Source organism: Salvia hispanica, chromosome 4 (assembly GCF_023119035.1).
Source record: "Salvia hispanica cultivar TCC Black 2014 chromosome 4, UniMelb_Shisp_WGS_1.0, whole genome shotgun sequence".
Taxonomy (NCBI): Eukaryota; Viridiplantae; Streptophyta; class Magnoliopsida; order Lamiales; family Lamiaceae; genus Salvia; species Salvia hispanica.
The window spans coordinates 18,781,615-18,809,385 of NC_062968.1; the positions used below are offsets into that span (position 1 = coordinate 18,781,615).

The 27,771-nt window shown below is 39.7% G+C and overlaps 5 protein-coding genes across 8 annotated transcripts; 4 read left to right on the plus strand and 1 right to left on the minus strand.

The window, feature by feature from the left end:
- Positions 1-6,338: 6,338 nt before the first annotated feature.
- LOC125219268 (putative late blight resistance protein homolog R1A-4) lies at positions 6,339-10,278 on the plus strand. Its single transcript, XM_048121194.1, has 2 exons — positions 6,339-7,534; positions 7,769-10,278. Exons 1-2 carry the CDS (start codon positions 6,359-6,361, stop codon positions 10,076-10,078), a joined length of 3,486 nt encoding a protein of 1,161 aa, XP_047977151.1. The 5' UTR covers positions 6,339-6,358; the 3' UTR covers positions 10,079-10,278.
- A 1,043-nt stretch (positions 10,279-11,321) lies between these two features.
- Positions 11,322-12,747, plus strand: LOC125223710 (CCG-binding protein 1). The gene is made up of 3 exons (XM_048126973.1): positions 11,322-11,623; positions 11,956-12,029; positions 12,267-12,747. Exons 1-3 carry the CDS (start codon positions 11,392-11,394, stop codon positions 12,579-12,581), a joined length of 621 nt encoding a protein of 206 aa, XP_047982930.1. The 5' UTR covers positions 11,322-11,391; the 3' UTR covers positions 12,582-12,747.
- A 94-nt stretch (positions 12,748-12,841) lies between these two features.
- Positions 12,842-15,039, plus strand: LOC125223709 (pollen-specific leucine-rich repeat extensin-like protein 3). The gene has a single exon (XM_048126972.1). The coding sequence runs from the start codon at positions 12,945-12,947 to the stop codon at positions 14,958-14,960; it is 2,016 nt and encodes a 671-aa protein (XP_047982929.1). The 5' UTR covers positions 12,842-12,944; the 3' UTR covers positions 14,961-15,039.
- A 2,662-nt stretch (positions 15,040-17,701) lies between these two features.
- On the plus strand, positions 17,702-22,153 carry LOC125217613. Of its 2 annotated transcripts, XM_048119137.1 has the most exons (10): positions 17,702-17,769; positions 17,851-18,056; positions 18,808-18,996; positions 19,204-19,280; positions 20,169-20,259; positions 20,338-20,532; positions 20,624-20,880; positions 21,146-21,236; positions 21,350-21,566; positions 21,673-22,153. In XM_048119137.1, coding segments are annotated over exons 1-10 (1,533 nt in total). In that variant the 5' UTR covers positions 17,702-17,768; the 3' UTR covers positions 21,882-22,153. The 2 variants fall into 2 exon arrangements, with proteins under 2 accessions (XP_047975094.1, XP_047975095.1); XM_048119138.1 differs by having other exon boundaries at positions 17,712-18,056.
- A 546-nt stretch (positions 22,154-22,699) lies between these two features.
- Positions 22,700-26,864, minus strand: LOC125185183. Of its 3 annotated transcripts, XM_048081683.1 has the most exons (7): positions 26,022-26,116; positions 25,682-25,953; positions 24,911-25,562; positions 24,605-24,804; positions 23,876-24,120; positions 23,208-23,681; positions 22,700-23,108 (listed from the first exon to the last, which is right to left on the minus strand). In XM_048081683.1, the coding sequence occupies exons 2-7, from the start codon at positions 25,951-25,953 to the stop codon at positions 22,873-22,875; spliced, it is 2,079 nt and encodes a 692-aa protein (XP_047937640.1). In that variant the 5' UTR covers positions 26,022-26,116; the 3' UTR covers positions 22,700-22,872. The 3 variants fall into 3 exon arrangements, with proteins under 3 accessions (XP_047937640.1, XP_047937638.1, XP_047937639.1); XM_048081681.1 differs by lacking the exon at positions 26,022-26,116 and adding an exon at positions 26,784-26,864 and having other exon boundaries at positions 22,700-23,681; XM_048081682.1 differs by lacking the exon at positions 26,022-26,116 and adding an exon at positions 26,154-26,165 and having other exon boundaries at positions 22,700-23,681.
- Between the last annotated feature and the right edge of the window lie 907 nt (positions 26,865-27,771).

Here is a 27,771-nt window from a genome sequence, read left to right on the forward strand (position 1 = left end):
GAACAGATTTTGAGCTTTTGGGTCGTTTCTGATCTCCTCCTCCAGCACCCCAGCATCTTCTTCTACGAGTTTTATGACGTCTTCGAGCTCCTTTATGGTTTTTTCATCGGATCCTTGCGGTGAATGGCCTCTGGTCCAATAATCAACCTCGTCTTGAGCTGCGTAGATGGCATCTCTAATTCTGTTTTGCAGATCCTTCATTTTGTCAAGAAGGGAAGATTGCAGAGAATAATCTAAGTCGGGAGAAGATTGCAGAGAATAATCTAAGCCAGGAAAATATCAAAATTAGCATATAATTGATATGTAATTTCTCCAATTAAGAATAGATTTATTCTCTGCCTTAGTTACACATATTTCTACCTATAAAAAGGTGTAAAGATTGTATAGAAAATACACAGAAATAAAAAATGAATCCTTCCCTTCCACATCTTTTCTTCTCGGTTGAAATCCTTTTGTAAGATGGTACCAGAGCAGGTTAAATCTTCCATGGGGACTCAGAAACAGAGTCATCATAGTCCCTAACCCTTCTCGGCCTTCAGCCTAACCCTTTCCAACCGAGAACCTGCAAATCAGCCAACCAAAAACCATGTCAGATTCCGAACCAGAAACTCCAAAAAAAACCTCAACCGAGGGCAGCCAATCTGGCTTCCCACCCGAATTCGCTGCACAACTTGCGGCATTCATGAAACAAAACTTCGATATGCCACCAGAAAGAAAGCCAGTAATACCACCGGCAACAACCCAACCTATTCAACCCGACCACCCCGAGAATTTCGAGGAAGTCTCCGTGAAAACCAAACTGGATGGAGACAACTATCCCCTGTGGATAACCCTCATGAAACGAGCGATTAGGGGAAAAGGTTTGGCGTCTCACATAGTTGGAGTTTCAAAACCTCCCCCGATCGAGGATCCCGGTTACGCAAAATGGCAACAACGGGATGATACGGTGTTCAATTGGATCATCAACAACCTCGAGACAAGCCTGGTAAACGAGGTATCCCGGTATGAGACGGCGAGAGACCTATGGGACGGACTTGCCGTCACATACGGGAGCGGTTCAGATCCTGTCCAAATATGGGATCTGCACCAACAAGCATATGATATGAGACAAGGAACAATGACATTGGAGGAATTATGGAATAAGTTTCAGGACTTATGGATCATGATTGACACCCGAGACCCAAATCCGATGAGTTACCCATCGGAAATTGAGAAATACAACCAGAGAGAACAAAGGTTTCGAGTATACCAGTTTCTGCGAGCCCTAGATCACAAGTACGATGCTGTTAAGAAGGAGATCATCAACAAAGATCCACTTCCAACAGTGAAGCAAGCGTATGGAATTATTCGAAGAGAAGCCATCAATTCCGGAGTCCTCAAACCAGAATCGAAGGAGTCACCGACGGGCGGCATCGGCGCTGGATTAGCCGCCGTAAACCGGCCACCACCACTCGGCTACTCCTCAAATGCCGCAAATCGCAGCCGGACAGGGGAAGAAGACAAGAGTAGGCTCACTTGCTCTCACTGTGGGGGAAAGAAACACACCAAAGAAGGGATGCTTTCCTCCTAATCGGATATCCCGAATGGTGGGATGAAATGAAGAAAACGAGGGCAGCGAGGGCGGCCAACCGAAACCAAAATCGAGGCGGTGGCGGAAGAGCGACGGTGGCAGTGGCAGGAGGAGGCTGGGCTACCGATGCTACCATCACCGGACTACCTCCAAACAGCGGTGGAGTCCCAGCGGGCAGCACCACACCGTCGGTCTCGGCCCCATCGGTGACGACGATTGGAAACCACAGAGGGGACGGAGCGCAGCAGGCGGAGATCGGAAGAGGATTGGCAGTGGCGGCTAGGGTTCCAGGAGGTAAAGAGGGGTTTTATTCATTAAACCCCTCAAATTTCCTAATCTCTCAAAATACACCCCATACATTTCCTTTATGCGAAAAAGAACCCCAATTTTCGGCCAAATATGATTTCCGACCCCCTATGTCATTTATGGGTAAATCTATACCCCAGAATTCTGTGAATTTGCAAAATGAACCCCCTGCAATAGCGAAAGCATGTTTAGAGACTCTAAGTGTTAAAAACTTTGACATGGAGCCCAATATTGAATGTAGAAATTCCTTCCAAGCATTAGCGGACTTACCGACTATCCTAGTAAACCAAGAAAAAACTGATCACTGGATATTTGATTGTGGAGCCACCGATACCATATCCTATGATGCCTCTGATTTTGCCAAAATTTTCGTTACACAAAAAACCTATATCCAAACTGCAAGTGGAGATTTAGCACATGTTCAAGGGGCCGGGCCGATTACTATTTTGCCAGAATTGAAGCTATCTAATTGTTTATATGTTCCCTCATTGTCTCACAAGTTAATATTGTTAGTCAAGTAACGAAAGAACTTAACTGTAACTTACTAATGCAACCTCAATTCTGCATTCTACAGGATACGAAGACGGGGATGATAATTGGGCGTGGCATTGAACACAGAGGACTATACTATGTAGACAGGATGGCTCAACCCGGGGCTGCGTTGCTGACTCACGGACTGACTGACAAACAAACCTGATATTTGGGGTCCCGCACCCATTACTGGTGGAAATGGATTTAGATATTTTTTGCTATTTGTGGATGATTGCACTAGAATGTCTTGGGTTTATTTCTTAAAATCCAAGTCCGATGTTTTTGAGAAATTCGTAATTTTTTACAACCTTGTCCAAACACAATATAAACAACGTATCCAAATCCTTCGATCCGATAATGGTGGCGAGTACATTAATACAAAAATGCAACATTTTTTCTCTGATAATGGCCTTGTTCATCAAACCACCTGTGCCTACACACCTGAACAGAATGGGGTAGCAGAACGGAAAAATAGGCCTCTCCTTGAAATGACTAGGGCCCTCCTCATTGAATCTCATACACCCAAGAATTTCTGGCCTGAAGCAATAGCCACCTCTGTCTACCTACAAAACCGACTCCCCACATATATCCTCAATTTCAAAACACCTCTCGATATCTTGTCCACCTTCACAGATATACCATCCTCCCTGTCCCTAGAACCCAAAATTTTTGGATGTACAGTATTCGTCCATATTCCCAAACACGATCGATCAAAACTCTCACCATGCGCGGTCAAATGCGCATTTGTTGGCTATGGAGTCAATCAAAAGGGCTACAGGTGCTATGATCCAAAAACTCGCCACCTCCACACAACCATGAACTGTGACTTTGTCGAAACTGAATACTACTACCACCAACTTGGAAGTCAGGGGGAGACAGAAACTAGAGACCTTCCAAGTTGCCTTGATCCCACCAATCCTCCATAGTCACCTTCACCTTCACCCTTCCTTGTTCCTCTAACCGATCCGATATCAAGACAGGAACCTGATGTCGATCCCACAGAGAAGGTTAGCAGCACCACCGAGCCGTCCGCAACGTCACATATTCAGCACCCCAATTTATCTTCACCGTCTTCTACCCCTGAGGTAAGTCCTAGTAATGTTTCTCTTGTTAATGAGCCTAACAATGTGAGACAGGAGGATGATGGAATCAGAAGTGGGGGGGAGACCAGTGGAAGGGATGAAGGTGAAGGGGTGGACCCAGACACTGGGTTATACAAATTGCCCTACAGATGTACTAGGGGAGTCCCACCCAAACGGTACTCTCCGGAATGGCAGGGACGAAAGCCAAAGTATCCTGCAGCCTATACTGTGATTGGGCAGCTGACTGAGATGGCCAGAGCTTTTGAAGCAGCTCTATATGAAGATGAAGAGATACCACGCTCTGTCGAGGAAGCCATGAGACACAAGCACTGGAGGGCAGCAATGGAGAAGGAAATGGAAGCCTTGATCAAAAATAAAACATGGGAAAAACATATCTTGCCTAAAGGGAAGAAGCCAGTAGGATGCCGGTGGGTGTTCACCATCAAACGCAGAGCAGATGGATCAATCGAGAGATACAAAGCCAGATTGGTAGCAAAGGGGTACACTCAGACCTACGGGATAGACTATGATGAGACCTTCTCTCCGGTCGCCAAGATGAGCACTGTGAGGGTGCTACTTTCCGTGGCTGCATGCAAGGACTGGCCGCTACACCAATTTGATGTGACCAATGCTTTCCTACATGGAGAACTAAAAGAGAATGAGGAAGTATACATGGAAGCTCCTCCTGGCTACTCTGGAAAGTTCAAAAATGGAGAAGTCTGCAAATTGAAGAAAACTCTCTACGGACTCAAGCAATCCCCTAGAGTATGGTTTGGAAGGTTCTGTCAGGCTATGACTTCCGCTGGATTCAAACAAAGCAACTCTGATCACACACTATTCTTGAAGAAAAGAGGCGAAAAGATCACGTGTTTAATCATCTATGTTGATATGATTATCACTGGAGACGACGAGGAAGAAATCGAAAATTTGAAGAGAAGCTTGTTTCATGAATTTGAGACGAAAGATCTAGGAGCAATGAAGTATTTCCTAGGAATCGAGATCTTAAGATCAAAGTATGGCATATTCCTCCGACAGAGAAAGTACGTCCTAGATCTGTTGGCAGAGACTGGTCTACTTGAGTGTAAACCGGCAGAAACCCCAATCATACTGAACCATGGATTGAAGATTGAAGAAGGAGGCAAGTTGACTGATCGGGGAAAGTACCAACGCCTAGTTGGAAAATTGATCTACCTTGCACATACTCGGCCGGACATAGCCTATGCTGTAGGGGTAGTAAGCCAGTTCATGCACCAACCCCAAGAGAGTCACATGGAGGCAGCATTGAGGATCGTGCGCTATTTGAAAGGCACAACTGGATATGGGATATTCCTTGAGGAAGAAGGAACATTTAGAGATTGATGGATACACAGATGTTGATTGGGCAAGCAATCCAAATGATAGAAGATCTACAGCAGGGAACTTCACTTTTCTTGGAGGAAACTTGGTGACGTGGAGAAGTAAAAAACAGAAGGTAGTAGCTTTGTCAAGTGCGGAGGCCGAATTTCGTGGAGTAAAAAGTGGCATAACGGAAATCTTATGGCTACGAAGGTTACTTTCAAAAATGAGTTTTTCACCTACCCAAAGTAGTCGACTATACTGCGACAACAAGGCAGCAATCAGTATCTCCGGAAATCCAGTTCAACATGATCGAACCAAACACGTGGAAGTCGATCGTCACTTCATCAAGGAGAAACTAGATGAGGGAGTTATTGAGCTTCCATTCGTCAAGTCCGAACAACAATTGGCAGACATCTTGACCAAGGCAGTCAACACCAAAGTCTTCAAGGAAGTTCTGGGCAAGTTGAACATCGGAGATGCCGTTGCTCAACTTGAGGGGGAGTGTCAAGAAGGGAAGATTGCAGAGAATAATCTAAGCCGGGAGAAGATTGCAGAGAATAATCTCAGCCAGGAAAATATCAAAATTAGCATATAATTGATATGTAATTGCTGAATAGATTTATTCTCTGCCTTAGTTACACATATTTCTACCTATAAAAGAGTGTAAAGACTGTACAGAAAATACACAGAAATAAAAAATGAATCATTCCCTTCCACATCTTTTCTTCTCGGTTGAAATCCTTTTGTAAGACATTTTGTCTCTTCTTAGTTTAGGAACGAAGGAGATTTTGTCAAGAGACGATTGCAAGGAGCAGACTTTTTCATGAAGGGATATGAGTTGAGTCTTAAAAATATGAGGAGAAAACTGGTCGGAATTAAGCAGCTGCTCCAGTGTGTGCCGGAAAACAGTAACGGCAGAATAGGCAGCCATTGATTCATATTTCATATGAACAAAAAATATACTAATATGGAGCTAAGTCATTTTTTAGAAGGTTTTTATGTTTCAATCCTGGAGTGGGTAAATGAATTCTTGAAGTATAATCTTTGAATTTTGGATATATATGTCTCAACGTTTCTTGGAAAGGTGTGGATATTATAATTAACACATGCAAGTTGTATTAGTTATACTCATATTATAGCCAAGCTCCGTTAAGTCAATGAACAAGTCGAGCTCACGACGTTTTAGAAAACGTAGAGTCGAGATTTATAACTTTACTAATTTATATGATTATGTTTTACAAATTAGGTGTATCTAACACCAACCTTATCATATTTATATACCATTAAAGGCGGTGTTTATATCCAATTTATGCATTAATCTTACTTCATTTCTTTGTAACTTCAAAGAAATCCACCATTCTTCCAAAATATTTTTACAAACACACTAAGTACCAAGTTTTTTTTGTTAATTGAATACTTACTCTAATTAGTTTTGTTCGTCGTCTCTCTCTATAGTCTATAGTCTATACAGGTTGCATGCTATTATTGCTCCTGAGAATAGAGAAAGATATCCCAGACTCAGAGTCCAGAGATGGCTCATGCTGCTGTAGTTTCTCTTAAGCAAACAATAAACCGCCTCCCAATATTTCTTCATATTTCCCCTCTCTCCTCAAATCTTGAACTCATTCACAAGAGCCTCACATCCCTACAACAAGTCCTGGAAAAATTGGACGATAGCTGCACCAGCACCACCAGCAGGAAGAGGCTAAACGCTTTGGATGCAGAAATCAAAGAAACAGTCCACAAATTAGAAGATCTACTCGAATTCGAAATTTCAAACCATTTCCTCTCCGAACCAGAAACCCATGGAATCGAAGAATTAAGTCAAGCCATTGGCTCGTTAATGGATACGATGACGAAGAAGGAGGAAGAGTTCGTCAACGAATTAGAAAATTCAGTGACGGATGATGAAGAAGAAGACGACGACGCCAATGCTGCTACATCAATTTGGGATTTTGGGGTGAAGATGGTTGGATTGTCGAAAGAATTCAACCATCTAAAAAGCAAACTAGTGAAAGGTGTTCGGCCGGATGAATTCGGCGTTTTCTCGTTCGTCGGAATGGCCGGCTCCGGCCGCAGCATGATTGCTAAAACCATCTTCGAGCACATATACAATGGCAGAGAGCAATCCCTAGACTGTGGTGCGAGGGTCACAATAGGCCCGAGATATCAGCTCAGGGAAACCCTTCTAGCCATTCTTGATCAATTGAGGGGTCCTTCTGAAGGATCTGTGTTGGAAGGAGATGATGAATTGTTAATTGAGAAGGTGTACTCATCTTTGAAGGGTCGGAAGTATATGCTTGTGATTGATGATGTATGGGAAACTCGGGTTTGGGACGACTTGAGAAGGTCGTTTCCGGAGCAGAGTAATGGGAGCCTAATCTTGATCACTACTAGCTTTGAAGAAGTTGCTTTATATGCCGACTGTTGCAGGATTTTCCAAATTCCTGTCTTGGATGAAGATCGCACTTGGGATCTTCTTAAAATGGCTATTTTTGGTGTGAGGTCGTCTTGCTCTCGACAGACTGAGGAAAGTGGGAGGATGATTGCTAGAAATTGTCAAGGTCGTATGTTTTCGTTTGCCAAGGTTGTTTTCTTCATGTTGAAAGCCGAGAAGAATCAGAAGATGGAACTGCAAGCATGCTGGAATGAAATAGCTCAAGATAAAGAGCATCCTGTTTTTTTGATTCCTGATGAATTGTCGGAGGTACTGTTCTTTCCCTTCTGATTTATATCTCATTCTCATAGACCATAGTGATATTTAGTAGCTGTGTTTCAATTATGAAGATATGCATAGCTGATACAATTAAAAACATGTTGTTGTGATGAGTAGATGTATGACTGCAGCCTTTGTAACAATGACATATCATGAGATCCTTTAGTCTTTAGTTAACTGATTAATCTTAGAGGGATCATTTAGTTGTAATCACTTTTTTGCCAGGCTGATAAAATCGGGGAAGACATCCAACTTCTAAGTGATTTTTGTTTGGCTAATGATAGAAGAACTGCAGCTATGAAAATGGTGGTGGCAGGGTTGAATAGTAATCTATCTTACAATTATCTTGAACAATTCAAGATGCATATGTTCCCGGATTGTACGATGCCTGAGATTGAATTCATGTCGGTATTGGGGATGGCGGGCATTGGCAAAACGATTCTTGCTAAGGAAATCTTCGAAGACAAATCAGTTTTGGATCATTTCAACCATCGTGTCTGGATCACTTTAGGCCCCAGATATCAATCAAAAGAAATCTTGGTAGATATCCTGGCTCAGATATATCCCAGCATGGATAAAGTAAGTATGAGAGGAGATGAGGCATTAAGTAAGGAATTGTGTGCTGAGTTATCCAACAAGAGATGCCTAATTGTGTTGGATGATGTGTGGAACACTGAGACGTTGCAATTCTTAAAGGATTTGTTGAAGAAATCAAAGGCTAAAGTTTTGGTCACAACTAGGCTTGCATATGTAGCAAGATTCAGTCCAATTTATAAAATTGCTGTAAGAATGGAACTGCTGAACAAAGAAGAAAGCTGGAGTCTTCTTTGTCAGAAAGTCTTTTCCAAAGGCTCATGTCCTCGTGCGCTAGAGAAAGCTGGGAAGCGGATTTCAGAGAATTGTGACGGGCTTCCTCTTTTAATCCTCTTAGTTGCTGACCACCTATCCAAAGCTGAGAAGAATGTAGAGTATTGGATCGAGGTAGCATATCAGAAACAACACCAAGTTTTCAAGAATGCACATAGTGAAATATCAAAGTCACTGGTTCCAAGCTATGAGAGTTTACCTCAACATTTGAGAGCATGCTTTCTCTACATGGGTGTGTTTCGTCAAAATCATGAGATCTCCACCTCCAGAATCATCAAGTTGTGGGATGCTGAAGGATTTCTTGAACCAAAGCAGTCCGAGAATGTGGAAGATTTTGCAGAAAATTGCTTGAACGAGCTTGTTGATAATAGTGTTGTTATGATTTGCGAAAGGAGCTACTATTCTGAATCTGAGACTTTTCGCCTCCATTCTGTTTTCTGGCATTTATCCAACACAGAAGCTGCGAAGAGCAACTTTTTCCATTCCTTGGATACCATTGGTGATAGCTCAATTGAAGGTATGGAGAAGCAACGCAGATTATGCATCCACAATAGCACTTTACTAGGCATCAAAGAAGTGCACGACACGATCACAACCATCTCAGCTACACGTTCTCTGCTATGTACTGCTCCGCCCCATCAATATCCAGTCACGGTGGATTTTGGTTTGAGGTTGCTGAGGGTATTGGATGCTCTTACAATCCGTCTCTATGAGTTCCCAGATGAGCTCGTAGGACTAATTCATCTAAGGTACCTTGCCCTCACTTGCAGTGGGCAACTTCCTACTTCAATATCAAATCTCCGCATCCTTCAGTATTTGATCGTTGGTGAATATTTGAGCATTAAATCCACCGATGATTCGTTGCTTCTGCCAGCTGAGATCTGGGATATGAAGGAATTGAAGCATCTTCATGTCACAGGAAGAAGCCTAACCAGCCCTCAATGTGGTGTCATTTTACTAAACCTCTCAACACTCTTAGATGTGAGTGCTCAAAGTTGCACAGATGAGCTATTCAAAGGTGTTCCTAACATGAAAACGTTGGGAATTCGAATTGAACTAGACCCTGATGACGATGGTAGTATTCCGTTCACTTTCTTGGACTACGTCTCGGGTCTTAGTAACCTTGAATCACTTGAATGTGTCGTTGTGAATCCTGAGTTCAGGGCCGGTATTGGACAACAACCGCAACCCACTCCTGTTCAGATATTCCCGTTAGGTCTTAGAAAATTGAGCTTGAGTGGGCTCGGATATCCTTGGGAGCATATGCGTGTTATAGGTGAACTGCAAAAACTCGAAGTGCTCGAGCTGCGATGCTTGGCCTTCCAAGGAGCAAGGTGGGCAGCTGACGCCTATAGTTTCGGGGAAGTCCAATATCTTCTACTTGAAGATATTGATGTAGTGAGATGGGAACTTGGAAGATTTTCCTTCAAGAACATTGAGTTTATAAGAATTAAGCACTGCTACGGATTGGAAGTGCTGCCTCGTAATTTCTCAAGCACTCTTGGCAAGATTGAAGTAGTTGACTGTAATATGTTTGTGATGAAATGGGCAGAGGAAGTGAGAGAGGTGGACTTGAATAATATGCATATTTCAAGAGCTTTTTTGGATGTTGAAGCTCATGCTTCATGGATTGACGCTAAGAAGGGCAGCAAATTGGATTCAAAATAATGGTTAGTTGCTGTAAAGAAGCACACTAACATTTGGAAGTTATATATGGACCTATGGTAATGGTAGCAATATGTATGAAACATGATCAATGGTGTGCAGTTTTTCTTGTTCTTGTATAGTTGTGTGCTGCTTGTATAGGTTGAATAACCGCACCACGTAAACGCAGTCTTCTTTGCTCGTTAAAACTTTTTTTTCCTATTCTTCCATATCAGTTCACAATCCGAGTAATCATATATGATCACACGAGTTAATAAAAAATCTCTATAAATTATCTACCTGACAAGTCTTGCACCTTAGTCAATAGATTATAATATGTTTATTTTTTTAAAATAAAATTGCAACTAATATATTTCATAAGCTTAAAATATCATTTTATAACTTAATCTAGTAAAAATTATAGTACTTCACCATGAAAAATAAATTTTTTTTTATGTTGGTTTATTCATTAAAATTAATCTCACTTCTATTTAAAAAATTTCTCATAAAACTCATATAGTCTATAAAGAAGACTATTTTTTATTGACAAATGTACTATATTTGTCAAACAATTAAATAAAATAAACTTAATTTCTATTTTATTTATTATATAATAAAATAAATTATAATACTAATTTAATCTAATTTTTATTTCTTATAACTATATTAATATAGTTTTACACATTAGCTTATATGGTCATGTAAAGTTAACAACTATCATAAATTCATAACAGAAAATTACGTAACTTATGTTGGCAATTTACGAATAGATGTCAATACGAAGATATTGGTACATGAACTACTTTAGTTGACATAACAAATATGTCAACTACATTTAATTGACATACAAATATTTTCATATTAACATTCATAATAATAATTGTTATTATAGTTATAAAATGATTACAACCCGATTATATCCCTTTATTAGTCTTAAATATAATTCGCCAGAAAATTTCGCCAGATTTTTGATAGAGAAATGCATAAAAAAGTTGCCTACACTTTTCAATTGGGCGGACCCCACACCACCCATTGTAATTTATGTTGCATAGAAAAGCACCCATTGTTTAAAATCCAAATCTACGGCAGCCGGAGTTGCAGACTCCATCACCCGCACCCGATGGCATCCCATCAACGGTCCATATTAACCGTCACTGTCCACGCCATAACCGCCATGTCTCCCCTACAAACGAAAATCAATTAAAAATATCTCATCCTTATCCTACTCCAAAAAAAAAGTATCTATCCATAATAATCAACTCTCTCATTAAACCCCTTCTTAAAATACATACACACACAACCATCTCACAAAATCTGATCGTTTGAAGGAAAAGAAGATGAATATGCAGACTGCGCCTTTGAATTACGCGGTAAACGCTTTCGGCGTCCAATCTAATGGTTCGTTGCAGTGCTCAAAATCGAGAAGCGGCTCTTGGACCCCTGTCGTTTGCTCTTCCAATTCGAGAACCGGTGCTTACATACCGAAGCTGGAACCGTTCACCAGAAACAAGATCGATAGAGCCGTTAGAGAGCCTCCTTTGATTCAGAAAGCTGAGAATCAAATCGCAGGCAGGTTTTCTTCTCCGCTTCGTAGTTTAACGGTTTCATTCCTAATTTCTGCGTCTTTTCAGCGATCACTACAACTTTAAACCCGTTTTAGATGCTAAATTAGGTTTTGAATCTAGTTTGGATCTTCAATGTGCTGGTGCTTGTGCGTTTCACCGTCTATGCGTATATTGTAGATTCATTCATTAGATTTTTTTGCTTGAATAAAAAAAAGAAGAAGAATTCAATCTATGCTTTTAGTTTTTTAGATTTGTCTGCAGATATATGATTTAGCTCTTTATTCAGTACAAAATGAAGTGATTAGTTAAAGATTTGTTATCTTTATTGATATTCAGATTACTGCGTGACGCTTGAAGGAGATGAGTCCTATAGCTGCTGGCAAGCCTATTTTGAACTCAAAGATCTTGAAGTAAGTTGTTGAATTGGTGAATTGTATTTTTGTATTCATTCTTGGAAATAAATTGAAATTCTGTAATCTGCTTCAGAAATCCTTGCGACTATAAAAATGACTGGATACGTTTTTTGGGTTTGGATATCATGATATAGGTCTCTAATTCATTTTCTAAGTAGCTGAAATGGTCTGAGTTGATTCAGTTTCAATTAAGATATTGTCTAATATCCTTCCATTTTTGGTGACATGATCCAGAAAGAGTCACCCAAGGAAGAGGTGGAGAGGCTGATAGTGGAAGCAGGTGGAGTGAAATCACTCATCAGGTGTGTGCACGGAGTTGCAGGCATTCACAAAGCTAAGAAGGAATGTGGTGAGCTGCGGAAGTCAACAAGCGCTGTGAAAGCAGAAGCTTATCCCTGTCCGATCCCGGATGGATTGCCCAAGACCTCAGAGGAGCTCGAGGAAGAAGAGAAAGCTCGAATGCCTGACTCACCTTTCACCAGACTGCTCCGAGCCAGAGGAAGATGCGCTGCTTGGTACTCCCAGCCACCCGAGCACGAGACGCATTGACCCTATATTTTGTGTTTCTTTTGTATAAAGGTTATTGCTTAATATAGTAATTTAATTATATATGGTTAGCTCATGGTTTGATTGTACATAGTGAGATGGTGAGATTATTATCTTTTCTAATATATGTAAGGCAAGGTTTATAATAGTAATTTGAGTTTGTTTGTCATGCACAAGTATGTGATTGGTAATACGATAATAAGGGTAAAAAAATAGAGTGGAATGGAGAAAGACCTCTCAAATCTTGTGGTGATGAGAGGAAAATGGTGGTTCAATAGACTAGATTTCTAAGGAGGCATAAAACGGATTTTTGTTTTGTTATTGTAATACACAATAAACGGCCTTAGGCTTGCCTAGGGGGTAAGAATGGAGAACCCTCGAAGAATGAATGCTCATGGATGTTTCCTCATCGGCATCTTCTTCTTCTTCTCCTTATCATGCTCTCGAGCATCCGCACATGGTGTAGAAACCAAAAATAAAGAGTTCGTACCAAATAACAGGCTGAAGCAAGCGCGCCACGCCTTTGAGGCGTGGAAGCAGGCTATCTATTCCGATCCGATGAATTTCACTGCTAACTGGGTTGGCCCTGACGTCTGCTCCTACAACGGCATCGTATGCGCCCAGGCCCTTGACGACCCCTCCCTCACCGTTGTGGCGGGAGTCGACCTCAACCACGCCGACATCGCTGGTCACCTCCCCGACGAGATCGGCGACTTGGCCGACCTCAGCCTCCTCCACTTGAATTCTAACAGGTTCTGCGGGATCATCCCCAAGAGCATCAAGAAGCTAAAGCTCCTCTTCGAGATGGATGTGAGCAACAACCGCTTCGTTGGACCTTTCCCTAAGGTTGTCCTTGAGCTGCCAGAGCTCAAGTATCTCGATCTTAGGTTTAACGACTTCGAAGGCGAGCTCCCAAAGGAACTTTTCGATAAGGAGCTTGATGCCATCTTTATGAACAACAACAGATTCAGGTCCACCATCCCTGAGAATTTGGGGAACTCTCCTGCTTCTGTGATAGTGTTGTCTAATAACCACCTCATGGGGTGCATTCCCCAAAGCATTGGCAAGATGGCCGGCTATTTAGACGAACTGATCCTGTCGAATAATAAACTATCGGGGTGCATGCCGGAGGAGGTGACCCTGTTGAACTCGACGGTGGTGTTCGATGTGAGCATGAACAAGTTCGTGGGGGACTTGCCGGAGGGGATGGAATACATGCAGAGCTTGGAGGTTGTCAACATTGCTAGGAACGAGTTTAGGAGCAACATGCCTGATACTGTCTGCAGCTTGCCAAACTTGAAGAACTTAACCTACTCCCACAATTATTTCGATGCCAAGGACGCAAGCTGCGACCATGAAGCCATTCCGGAGGTGACATTCGTTGGCGAGGAGAACTGCATTGCCGGGGAGAAGGAGCAGAGGTCGGAGAAGGTGTGCCACGTGGCGTTGAACAAGAAGGTGGATTGTAAAGCTCAAGAGTGCCGTGGGTCGGGATATGGAGAGTCTCCAACGGGTATGGTTGAGTCACCGCCACAATCGGAGAGACATTCATCGTCGTCTAAGCCTAAGCAGAAGACGCCCTCTTCGCCAAAATCTGAGACGCCCTCTCTGCCATCCAAGCCTAAACAGAAGACGCCCTCTTCGCCAAAAGCTAAGACGCCTTCTATGCCATCTAAGCCTAAGCAGGAGACGACCTCTTCACCGAGATCTAAGACGCTCTCTCCGCCATCCAAGCCACAATATAAGGCTCCATCTCCATCCCAAAAGCCGGAGAGTCCGAAGCCATTGAAACCGGAGCTAACTCCATCGGTTGAACTATCACCTCCGCCTCACGGTGAGTCAAAACCACCTTCTTCCAAACCAATTCAGTCGCCATCTCCTTTGCCCACGGTCCCCTCTCCTTACCTGCGAGTGCACTTTCCATCACCGCCAGTTGTCCACTCCCCACCACCACCCGTCCACTCCCCACCGCCGCCAGTCCATTCTCCCCCACCACCAGTAAACTCCCCACCACCTCCAGTCCATTCTCCACCACCGCCAGTGCACTCTCCACCACCACCAGTCCAATCCCCACCACCACCGCCCGTCTTCTCCCCACCTCCACCACTGCAATCTCCTCCACCACCACCAGTCCATTCTCCACCACCACCAGTGCACTCCCCACCACCACCAGTCCACTCCCCACCGCCACCAGTGGTGTTCCAGTCTCCGCCACCACCCGTCCAGTCTCCACCACCACCAGTGGTGTTGCAATCTCCGCCACCACCAGCATCGCCTACATTCACTCCAATCGAATGGCCTACTTTCACTCCAATCGAATTGCCGAAGAACTTGGGCGCACATTACCAATCTCCTCCTCCACCAGTATTCATGGGCTACTAGAAGCTTTGTAATTTCATCAAATCTATGTAATTCATGTCCTGTTGTAACTTTAATATACAAAACGAACTCACTTTCTTAAGTTCCGCCATCTTTCATTTTTCCTTTCTCTCATTTTTAGATTACTGCATTCATGCATACACGCAATCACGCAACACAAAGTCACAAACAATATAACCTTACATACATATACGTAATAGTAACAAATAATGACTTCGAGATAACATTATATAGTAATTTATAAATATATAACTAGTGTCTATAATGCAAATCAACATCTGACATAATCATGTAACGAAGAATATGTTGATCGACCAATATTTAACCAATTTAATTTATTACTCCATCGGTTCCATAAAATATATCTTACTTTCCCTTTTAGTTTATTGCATTAAAGGTGTTACATTTTTTATTTTTGGAAAATATTCTCTCTCACATTAATATAAAAATTATACTAACTATTTTCTTTCTTCGCTACATACAAAACAAAGTTTCTTAGAATCTCATTCTATTCAAGAAGTGTTATAACTTTTCGCAGGACTGAAGGAGTACGTTGTTTCAGTTTTGAATGAAGAGTGGTTGATCAATAAACAATTTCATTGTCAATGCGTACCTTATAAAATGTAACTTCATATCATATCCCAATAAATTTATTTCTCTTCCCTCTTATAATTATAATTCTAACATACTAATATCGATATTCCCTCTTATACATTCTTGCGTTTATAAAATTTGTGATTGGAATTCATATCCTCGTACTAACATCTAGGGATGTCAATGTAGCCTGCAATCCGTGGGCCGGCGCGAATAGCCCACTAAATTTACAGGGTTAGGGCTGAAAATTTCTAGCCCGATAAAATTACAGCCCGATTAGCCCGCACCTGATCAACCCACAACCCGTTAAGGCCAGATCCGAAAATCCGATGGACTGACCCGAAAACCCGATGAAATTTCTATTGTTCTATTTGTTTGACTATAATTCGACACTTCATTGGTTATTTTATAATATAGATTATTAAAAAAATAACTTTCAATTTTATATATTAAATTTCTATTAACATAATAATAGACATATAAATTAGAAACTTCAAATTCACTAAAAAATATATTTAAATTTCTAAAACATGCTTTAAAATTTATTGATGTTTATGTTTTATTTTGCATAAATCTCAAATATTAGTATTTGATCATGTTTATGTTTGAGTTTAAACATATATCTCAAATTTATCATAATTAAATATTTTACATTTTATATATATAACTAATTTTCACCATTATTTATTGGATTGATCGCACGTTAATTTTATCGGTAGCAACCCGATTAGCCCGTTGGGCTAGCCCGAAACCCGAGCTTTTAGGGTTAGGGTTGAACTTTTATAACCCGAAAAAATCACAGCCCGATTAGCTCGCACCCGATTGACCCGCAACCCGGTGGGCTGACCCGATTGACATCCCTACTAACATCGATATTCACTCTTATAGGTGTTGGGGGTGCAAAACACATTTCACATTAGAGAATGAATAAGAGTTGCAAGCATATAAATGGGCTATCCCAACTCCATTAATATGAGACCTTTTAAGGAGCACTCCAAGAGCAAAACTGTGAAGGTTTTCCCCAAAGCGGAATATATCACACTAATGTGGAGTTCAGATGTACACCGTCGTACCTTACAATGGTATCACAACCCTAGTTCAGAGGCGGGCCTGTGTGGCTCGGAGTTCGGTGGATTGCTTGCAAGTTCTCGATCTGTGGTTTCAGTCATGTGACATGTGTGATCACGATCTTGGTCATCTGACATGTGCAGAGGCGGACCTACGTTAATCACAAGGACCCGAACAATTTGGATTACATGCATTATGATATGTTACAAATTCATTTGCCAGCTCAGTTGTATATAGTACGGAGTAGTATTTTTTTGGATGTTGATAACTATTTTTTTAGATGGATAAAAATGAAAAGGTGAGACTATTTTTATGGACGGACGAAAATGGAAAGATATGACTTTTTTCTTGTGGACCGAGGGGTAGTAATTTGGATCCCTTAATATCAAAATCCTGAGTCTGCCAGTTGACATATGTGGTCTTGGTCTTGTGATCTTAGTTTGAAGGAAGGTTTGTTGGGGTGCAAACCATTTCTCATATCAGAGAAAGTCAATATCATCATATTAATGTGGAGTTCGGGTGTGCATCCCTAACAATAGTGACTTTCAAACAAAATTTGTAGTAACTAATTTTAAAAAGTACTAATGTGGAGTTTGAATGTGCACCACAATAAGGAATTTCAAACAAAATATGTAGTAGCTAATTTTACAGAGTACTAACGTGGTGTTTTGGGTGTGCTCACTCATGGAATTTCAAATAAAATTTGTACTATCTTTGCACTCGAAAATAGAAATTTTTGAAACGGCACGAGCTTTCGTGCATAATTGATAAAGTAAAAAAGATGAAAAGAAAAATGGATAAAATAAGAGAGAAGAAGAGATAAAGTAGTAAAAATTATATTATTAGTGGATTGTAGTATCCATATCCAAAAATTAAAAAAAAATCAAAAGTTATTATTTTTAATGATCAAAATAGTTTCTATTTTGAAGCGACGGAAAAGGTATGTGCTAATTTCATAGACTTGGAATTGGTAGTAGTAGTATTCTTTTAAAAGTATTTCTACTTGGCGTAAACGACGACGTATAGTAAGTAGACTCAAAACGGCGCAGTTTCAATCTTCGTTGTCTTCAAGAACACGTTGAAGTAGTTTCCTGATAGCGGACACCATTTCAATTCAAAACAGAACCATAAAAATAGGCGATTCCCCCAAGTTAATTCGACTTCTCAATTCAGTTTGTCGAAAAGTTATTGCTCGAATAAATCAAATTAATACTCAGTTTTGTATATTTAGTGTTCATGGCTGACGACTCGAAGAAATGCGAATCTGAAGTGAAGCCCGAAACCGAAGAAAGTACCGCCGCGGAAGCACAGAAGTTATCTCCGAAGAAAGAGGCTGCCTTAGGCGGCGGCGGATGGGGCGGATGGGGATTTTCTCTTTCGTATCTCTCGGATCTTCAGAAAGCTGCCGCTGAGGCCGCTGAAGAGATCTCTCGCAATGTACGTGTTTTTGCGTTCGTAACCAATAGATTCTCTCAGATTTTTCTCTTCTAAGAGTTATACTGGCACTTGTTTTGGTTAGGTTTGTGCTTTGCTTGCTGAAATCTGAAATATAGATAATGGATAATGGTTCTGATTTAGTTGAAAGTGTTGTTTGTGTGAGATTGGTTTGCTTGAAACGGTGAAAGTGTCTATTTTTATTTGTTTTTCATTCGATTGGGAAATTTGTTGTTCCAAATGAGAAGTTACTGGATCTAAAAGCTAGTACTAATATTTAGGGGGCTTATTATGTGAGCTGTTAATGCTCATTGAATGCTAATTGGCCTCAAATGAGCTCTTTTTATATAGTAGTACTATGTTTGTTGAATAGTATATTTTGTCTGGAGTGGACTGCTTCTTTGTGATTTTAGTTTGTGAAAATATGGATATGTCCAAAATTGATTCCAAGTTCATAAAACTTCTCTGTTGGCTTGACCCAAGGGTATAGAATAATATAGGAGATGACCTGTTGGGACAGCTTTAAGGAATGAGGATAGACTGTATGAGGCTTATGGTCAAGAAAAGTACTTTTCAAATACTAAATACACCAAAATTTTGTTGGAGCTACTTTTTCCTTTGCTTATTTACTTGTATAACAGTAATCTGACGAAAAATGCATAATAGCCCACTTTTAAGTTTCGGTATCGACACTCTAGTCAGTTCATACGACTTCTCATTGACTTTTGTTCGGTTGTATGCCATTGTAATGTAGGCTGTTGAGGCTGCCAGGACAGCAGCAAAGAGCATTTCAGAGACAGTGGATGAAGATTCGGAATCTTCCAAGGAAGATAACACAGAAGTGTCTGCTGCAGAAGAGGAAACTGATGATGAGCATGATAAGCAGCGGAAAGAAGCTCTGGCTAAATTAGAGAAAGCCAGCGAGGATTCCTTCCTTAGTCAAGTAGGTCATGTGAAAACTATGTACACATATTGATGTATATAAATTTTTATTTGACCTTATTTCTGTTTCTCGTCATTTTCTTTCTCTTAAACATGACCATGTGCTCAAGAGTCAAGATCTTATATGACTTTCAGGAAGTATTGATAGAATATATCCATTTATTGTTTGCAAATGCTAGCTCTGATATTTCATATGCAATTGTGTCAGGGTTTGAAGGTTATTGATACATCTGTGGAAACCTTTGCCTCGGGTGCTTGGCAAGCTCTTGGAACTGCATGGAAAGGGTGAGCAACTCTAGCTTATGAGCACTTCAGGATAGTGGGAAATTATTTTGACATGATTTTCCATTTTGCATGTGAAATACTTTTGAATCAGTGTAAAAGCCTGTTTTATCCAAGGTCATTCAGTAAATATGATCTTAACACTTGAATCCTAACATATCACTTTACTTTGTAATTTGTGAATATATTTCATACACTCATGTTTCTAGAATTATATGTTAAATTAACTTTAAATAATAGCATTTCATGAGGCTTGTATTCAACATTACTAGTATTAACACCCGTGCTATGCACGGGACATATGATTTTCACTTAATGAATACAAATTCTAAATAATTCAACAGAAATAAAATAATAATAATATTTTTGTGTACACTTCAAAAAAATGTACTTCTTCCTTCTCACTCTAAGTGAAACATTTCCTATTTGGCACAGATGCTTTTGATAGGAGATTATTTTACACTGCTGAGTTAAGGTTAATTATGGAAATCATGTTTTATTTTTTGATTTTGTTGTTTGACTTATGTCTGGCTGATATAAATTAAACATAATTAATAGGTTTTCTTTATTACACTTCTTTTTTTTAAAAAATGAACAAAAATTTTGAAGATGGCGTCATGGTGGACTCGAGCCTGTGATCTTTGGCCTCAAGCATTAACCACTCTACCACAAGGCCAACACACGCACACTTGTCTTAATACACTTCTTGATCCTTAGAGGGCTTTCTTTAGTTTTATCTTATCTTTTACACATGGTAAATTGCTAATGATGTTAATGGTAGTCTTTGGTTATTTGAGGTTCTTTAATCTACATGATTTATTATTTGCTTGGTACATCATCAATAAAGTTCTACCACTTGCTGACCCCTTGATTATTTTTTATATCTCCTAGGCTTGAGAATTCAGCTACAAATTTAGCTGATTCAATTCAACATGGCAGTCTACCTGGCTCAGCTGGTTCTGTTGCACCATCCTTATTAGAGGTTTGTTTAGCGTCTCGTTTCCTTCTAAAATTCCTGAGTTTTTTTTCTGTTTTCTCAGTTTTGCTTATGTTAATCCAGACTGGAAAAGCTTTTACAGCTAAGGGTATGCATGTGCTAGAGCAAGTTGGAAAAGATACTATGGATCTTATAATTTCAGAAACTGGGATCCTAGTTGACAATAAATCTGATGGTAATGGAGATGAAGATCAATTATTTGAAGAAATTTCATTTGATAGGTGCTTCTATATTTATGGAGGTCCAGAACAGTTGGAGGTATCCTCTAGCTCTTACATATATATATCCATTTGTTATAAATTTTGTGCAAATTGATTGTCATAAAATATTTATGTTCTCTTTCCTGTAGGAATTGGAGGCACTATCCAACCACTATGCATTGTTATACAACCGAAGAAAGGCTAAACTATCTTCGGAAGAAAACTCTATTTATGATGGGAAGTTGAAAGAAGTCCAAAGCATATTTGACTTAGGCTCTGAACTTGATGGCAATGTTAAATATTCAGAGAAAGGGAAGGAAAAAGAGGCTGGAAATGATGAAAGCATGAATGAATTGAAAAAATTGCATGATTCAAGTGTTCGCAAGGCTGCTGAATTGGCTTCTGGGTAAATATCCTTTGGAGATTATCTATTATATTTAGAATTATTATTATTTTCTATTATTGGTTTAGTACATGTCGAATTATGGTAACTTAGATGAGGTTGAAGGAGTCGGAATATGTTTGTTTCTATTAAAGTGATGATACCCCGTCATACTGAGTATCAAACATGTTCTTGTTCTTTTTCCTTATTAATCAGCATCCTGCATACAGTTTTTTTGCAATTCTAGTCTTCTAGGGGGGTTAAAACAAGACATCCTAATATTTTGCAGTTTTGCAAGTGCTTTGGCTGGACTGGCTCCAAATGACATCATTCAGAGAACTTCCGGAAGGCTCGACACTATTCACTCAGAGGGTGTTCATGTATGTAGATGAGTTGTTTTAATTACCGAGTGCTAGTCCACTCAATTGATTAAAAAGTTGATTTTGTATTTTGTTAATACTTAATTAAACCACCCTTGTGCTCGTCTTTACAGAGGCTCTCTGAAATTTGCTGTTTTGCGGTAACTCATCTTCTGATGCTTGGGAAGTCCATCATATCCAATGCAAACAAACTCCAACATCAAGAGATTGAGGAGGAAACATTGAAAATTGATTGGCCTGAGGATTCTGTTGAAAGAGCCAAGATTATCAGAACAAAGGCACAATCAGTAACAGAGAATATGGAAGCTGTCTTCAATGGTTTCATTACTGGTAAAATATTAACTCTGATTTCCTTGCCTTGGTTTGCCACTTCATCAATATCAAAGAAAATATAATTCCATGAAACAATCTGAAGTAATATTACCGTTCTGCTCAGGCATATCAGAAGTAACAGAATCGTACTCAGCAGCCATGAAAAGTGCTGCTGAGTCACAAGGTCTTCCTGAGAAGTCGATTGAGGAAAAGGCGTGTTTGTTCACTGAGAATCTTCGAACTGATCATAGCACAGCTGTGGGTAAAATGCAGGATGGACTTCAGTATTTGACATACTTGGTTATCACTACCTCAATACCTGCTGCTGTGTGAAAGTCGGAAAAAGTACTACTTGCAAAATGCATTCCACTTCCATTTGTAAATAGTCTCTAAATCTTTGTTCGATTTGCCTGCCCCATTATGTAGCAACTTCATTTCACAATTATGTTCTTTAGCTATATCTCAACTCCCGCTGTTTTATTCAAGGGAAGAAAATAAAATACCAAGTTCGATGATGCCCAAGTACAATTTGTTATTGTTAATGAAATGTTTTGAATACTCGACTTTTTAGCAGTCAAAGGTTGTGAAAAATGCTTAAAGCTCAATGGTTGTGGAAGCTCTTTCTTTAGTATGTTATGTTTTCCACTGTACATTTCACATTTGCTTACTTTTCTTGTCACTCGACCAAAAGTGGTCAAGCCTTATCACATGATTCATCATCACCCTCACTGTCAATGTGGGATCGTAACTAATCAGCTCATAGTAATTCAGACGACCCAATACACTCCGAGCCTCCCTCTCCGTATCTGATCATTAGGCAAGTCCGACACCCTGTTCTAGGGTCATACCACACAGCCGGATGATAGAATCTGGATCATCCAGAATGTTCCATCATCTTCAACGATGAATCTGACCACTGGATATCCTGTACAGATTCAAGGTTTTCACCTTTTGATCATATTATTGTTTCTTGAAAATGTAGTTTGGGCTCTTAATGGTAAAAATTCAGACAAATTTCCGCAACATCACAACAAATATTGGTGAAAACGAGAATGTGTCACAGAGGAGATGGAGAGAAACAAAACACATATAGTGAAGTTTTAAGAAAAGAAATCATTAAATGTAAAACTAACTACTAGTACATTACAGTATAAATTTGGAACAGTAAATAAGATACAAAACTAATAGTACTCCGTATTTACCACATAGAACAAAGGACATGACAGTTCAAGTTAATTTTTCAATTTACATCAAAAAAATAACGCAGGGTTACTTACAACTCTAGTTAGAAGAAAACATGGAGATGGTGAAGTGCGATGGATGGTTAATCGACTTCAATGTCTGCACCAGGACTCTCAATGTGACTTCCATTATGGTTGAGGTTTTCACTGAAATTCCCAGCTTCACAGCCTGTTCGCCTGCGCTTCACCGCAGCCTGATCAGGGCAATGATCGACATTATGTGGAGATTTATCCCCAGAGGGCTCCGGAGTTTGCTGCCCTGTATCGTTCCCCTTGTCCTGCGAGCTTTCCCGGCCAATCTGTGTATCCAACTGCATCCCTGCCCAGATGGACAACAAAGCAGCCCGATCGCGAACTAAAGAATCAAAAGGTTGACAGCGTAGTATCTTAATCAAGGCCTGACTGTACTGGAACATACTCGTGGATGGGGTAACAGAACCCATATTGCGATAGAATTTGATCATTTTGAAAACATGCTCACACAAGTTCCCCGCCATTGCCCAACTACAGTCACAAATTGCATACTCTGAACCAGGGTTCAATACTAATTGAGCTGTATTCTGATCGTTCAGCCCGATAACTTTCGCACATTTACCATCAACGATAACATTGGCGTCCGGAATCCTTAAAGAATTCCTCCATGCTGTCGGGCCACTCATCCACTCATCCTTCCAATATCGTGCAAAATCATCTTTACTTGAGAATTCATCAAGCCAGAAAAAGGAATGCACTTTTGTCCCTAGCTTATTTATCAGCCAATCAACACGTTGATATACACTTTGGTCTTTTTCATTCAATAACCTAAGCTTCAACTGCTTGTGATAAAACTCCATTGCTGCACACGTCTCTTGGCTGGCAAGAGGAAGAGTTTTCAGAGCATGCATCCACGTACCTAGTCAAAACAGTTCTATGAGAATGAAGTAGAATCAATTTTTCGAGGGCTGAGAACAACAGAGTTTGAGATTTATTTGGGTAAGAGTCCGGATTGAGTTACCATTCCATAGCTACATGTTTCATATCATGACCAAATTATATATACGTAAAGATTGCATTCCCAAATCTTTGGATGGGTCAAGAGAAAATTACCTATTCTCGGATTCCAAGTTGCCATGAAGTAGTCCATGAACTCTTCAGCATCCACAAAGCCATCCATGAAATCTATAAATGCATTAGCAGTATCGGTTCCTTTGCATATTTTATCAACAGCATGGCTGAGCATTTTTGATATTTCAGCACATGTTTCCATATCTGAGCATCTCTTTATCAAATTTTTATGCCAAGCATGGCGAACACGCCAGAAGCATATCAGTACTGAGCACTGAAAAATTTCCCTACAAGCAAAATTTCCAAAGTATCAAACACATGAAGAAGAAAGGTAGGCAAATAAATAAACAAGAAAAAAAAAAATTCCAAATTTTTTTTCCAAAAACATACACATGAAGGCAGATAACCGCTGTCCATCCGTTAGTAGAATGATATTATCCCAAAAAAATCATTTAACTAATTAAATCAAAATTTTCCAAAACAAATTTTGAACTGAGCACGAAACATATAATTAGATGGTGAAGAAACATCAACTGAATGATACACGCAATGATTTCCCCACCACCAAAAAGCTGATTTCGTAACCCTTACAAGTAAATCTACTGCTAGATGTCATAAGAAGCAACTAAATAAAGACACTGACAACAAGCAACAAAGTTAAGAGCCACAAGCTTCCGGAATACAGAAAAGATCGAGATAATCGGATTTGAGACTTGAAAATAGGCTATTATGAGGAAAAGTGACTTGAGAGATAAAGACTTCCAGGCATACCTAATTGCTATGATGTCAGCAGCAGGCTCATCAACAATAAACCCAGCTAACTTCCACATAGGATCTTTTGCAAGAACTCTATTGTGGAGGGCTCGCATCCATCTGTATGTATCACTGCTTGCAAATCTGGGACTAATAATCCAAGCCACCGGGATAGCCTTGTTTTCTGAATTGAAAACAACAAGGCTATGTATAGGATACTGAATTGTATGCAATAGGAAAACGAAGTTAGATTCAAATTATTTGACCTACTGAATGATAATCAGACAGTTACGCAGAAGGATGGTAAAGGAAGAAAGACCGGACCTTCAACTTGTTTGAACCAAATCTTGAATCATAAACTAAAAGGCGGGAATTTCCAAATTGGATCATTTGTTGCAACTGCCACTCTGTTTGAATTCCAAGGGTAAATGGAGCAGAATCAGAGAAGTCTTCGTAAAAGAAAACGTCACTCCGGTGGCTTTCAACCCACATGCTAGTGCTGACTGCATCATCTTCATCAAGCTCATATGTAGACCGTCGAATATTCCTCTCTTGCCTTCGAACATATCTATGGGTCAAAAGGTCATCCCTATTACATGGACCTCCTTGTTTCTCTACTGACTGATTGTGTCTCTGCATGATGGTTTCCACAGAGACCCCAACATGGAGGAGAGACAAGACCCGGAGGCGGAGTTCTTCTGAAATATATGGGGCATACATTGCACGAGTACCTGCAGCTTTCTTGTCTTGTGGACCATGGCACGGCAATCCATTCTTATCAACATGCTTATCTTTATTATATAAAATAAGTGCCACAGAAGGCTCTGCAATTAAGCGTTTAACGATAAAATGGCAGGTACATCCCCTTTTAGTATTTGGTCGGCCAACAGATTTATTTTTTGCAACATAAGTACTCCTACTAGGACGTACAATACCACCTATTCTACCGTCATCCGGACCAAAGGAGCACCAGTACCTATTGAAAGCAAAAACATCATGTTAAGGATATCAATCATACAGTGACCATGGATAGCATTTAAATATACACAGGGTAACATGTATTAATAGTTAGGAAAGGGATAGAATGAAACATACAATATATACTCAAGTACTCCATCAACTTTAGGTTTATAAGTCGTCTTTGCAGTTCTTCTCCTCCTTGCCTCAACATGGAATCTAGTTGGACACTCTTTATTATTTGACTCTCCCCTAACAAAATCATCGACTCGGCCAAATGGTATCAGAGAAACTCTATCTATGGCATCACGCCAACCTTCCACCTTGGACCACACAAGATCAGTGGCAGAGAACTCCAACATTGGAGGATTCTGCACAGGCAGGGAGAGAATCTCATCCCATCTAGCCATCTGCAAAGCAAGAATCAAGAGTATACTTTCAAGTTGATCTCAACAAACATAATAATTTTCAAAGTTACATTGTATGAGGCCAGAATCCAGATACGTAAGTTCACCAAGCTCGAAGAAGTGCAAAGCCCCAGCCTTTGGCCAGAAAATCTCTTTCATAATAAGCAACATTAATAAAGAATGCAAAACTAAAAACTAGATACCTAAGACACAACTGAAATGCTAATACTCGAGCATCTACGTTGATAAAAATGTGGCAGCTGCAACAATAACAATATCTTAGCCCATTATACTCGTCTTCTACCAAGAATTTGCGATCACATAAATAATCTTGGCAAAATTTTACCACGAGAAGAGATTCATTGCCCAGCCATTAACTCAAGGTACCAAATTTTCTACCTTTTGTAAGAAATAAACCCATTTCTTTATCAAGAAATCATACCAATACAAATTCTCTGATAAACTAAAATGCCAACTTTAAAATTCCCTCTAATTTCACATCTTAATTCTCATTATTTGTTGTAATTAGCCGCAAGACACTTTCAGACTAAGACCTGCACCAAATTGAACAATAACAAACTCACCGTAATACAAACTATATGAAATTCATCTCGGAATAATATTCAGTTCCCAGTTGTAAAACATAACCAATTATCAGGAGGAAAACGATAAAATGGCGCGCAAAATCAGCAAAACTTTCAAGTAAAAACAGAGGAGCAGAACTGAAAATTCTAGAAAGCATAAACAGAAGGGGGATGAAATCAATTGACGATAATCATCAATAAGAAGGCTCGCACAAAAGTTGAACAAAAGAGTGATAATTTAACCCCCACCTTTTAGAACTCTGATTGAGCGGCAAATTGCAGGTGTGATTTTAGGTCTTGTTGTGCTTGGTTTGGTTTATAGAATGGTGTATATAACTTTACTGTAAAAAAATAATTACTACAAGGGCGAAAAACATATATAGTCCTAATAAAAGATGAATAACGCAAATTAAATTCCACGTCATAATAACTACTCTTTTCGTCTCAAAATGTTCATTTCCATATATAGAAACAAATTCCTCTATCCTCTCTCTCATTTAAATATTCTAAGTACTTTTATCACTCTACTGTGTGACACTCAACTACTCTACCTAAATTTCATACTTTTATCACTTTACTGTATCATACTCTCTATCATTTAAGAATACGAACGTCTTGAATGAGACCAAGGGGAGAGAGTACACATTTTTCTCAATATTTATTTCACTAATTTAGCTAGTTTGACACTCTCAACTTAATTTATCTTTCATAATTAATGTGAAAGGAAATCCAACTTAAGTTTATCTTCTTCCAAACTTCTATGCAATACTTTTTTCGACTCTGAAAAATATGAACATTTAGTTTTTCACGAGATTTGATGCATAATTAGTAAAGTAAAAGAGACGTAGATAGAATTTTTTTTAATAGTGTTAATAGAGAATATGTCTCACCTCATTAGAGAAAAATCAATTTTCAAAATTAGAATATTCATATTTTTCAGGAGACAGACTAAAATTGAAAAAGTTCATACTTTTTAGGAATGAAATAAGTAGTTTTATTGCTCCATCACCATAAATTAATTGAATTGACCACTCCCCTGTAGCATTTTGGTATGTACATTATATTTTTTTTACCAACAACATTATAGCATTAGTTTGATATCACAATTAATATTTGATGGAGATCCGTCGGGTATCCACAATGGGGCGGGCTATAGCCCGCCCTAAGTCCCGCCCTATGCACCGCCACATTAGCAATTTATTTTCCGCCCCTTCCACCTATAATGGAGCGAACTATA

What these genes read in the sequence shown, in the direction of transcription:
- LOC125219268 (XM_048121194.1), top strand. Translation starts at nt 6,359, where the DNA reads ATGGCTCATGCTGCTGTAGTTTCTCTTAAGCAAACAATAAACCGCCTC. An exon ending in TTCCTGATGAATTGTCGGAG is followed by an intron (nt 7,535 to 7,768) that starts GTACTGTTCTTT and finishes CTTTTTTGCCAG; the next exon opens with GCTGATAAAATCGGGGAAGA.
- LOC125217613 (XM_048119137.1), top strand. An exon ending in GCTGCTGAATTGGCTTCTGG is followed by an intron (nt 20,881 to 21,145) that starts GTAAATATCCTT and finishes AATATTTTGCAG; the next exon opens with TTTTGCAAGTGCTTTGGCTG. An exon ending in CTTCAATGGTTTCATTACTG is followed by an intron (nt 21,567 to 21,672) that starts GTAAAATATTAA and finishes CGTTCTGCTCAG; the next exon opens with GCATATCAGAAGTAACAGAA.
- LOC125223710 (XM_048126973.1), top strand. Translation starts at nt 11,392, where the DNA reads ATGAATATGCAGACTGCGCCTTTGAATTACGCGGTAAACGCTTTCGGC. An exon ending in AGCTGAGAATCAAATCGCAG is followed by an intron (nt 11,624 to 11,955) that starts GCAGGTTTTCTT and finishes ATTGATATTCAG; the next exon opens with ATTACTGCGTGACGCTTGAA. An exon ending in TTGAACTCAAAGATCTTGAA is followed by an intron (nt 12,030 to 12,266) that starts GTAAGTTGTTGA and finishes GACATGATCCAG; the next exon opens with AAAGAGTCACCCAAGGAAGA.
- LOC125223709 (XM_048126972.1), top strand. Translation starts at nt 12,945, where the DNA reads ATGGAGAACCCTCGAAGAATGAATGCTCATGGATGTTTCCTCATCGGC.
- LOC125185183 (XM_048081681.1), bottom strand. Translation starts at nt 25,953, where the DNA reads ATGGCTAGATGGGATGAGATTCTCTCCCTGCCTGTGCAGAATCCTCCA. An exon ending in GGAGTACTTGAGTATATATT is followed by an intron (nt 25,563 to 25,681) that starts GTATGTTTCATT and finishes TGCTTTCAATAG; the next exon opens with GTACTGGTGCTCCTTTGGTC. An exon ending in TTGGTTCAAACAAGTTGAAG is followed by an intron (nt 24,805 to 24,910) that starts GTCCGGTCTTTC and finishes CATACAATTCAG; the next exon opens with TATCCTATACATAGCCTTGT.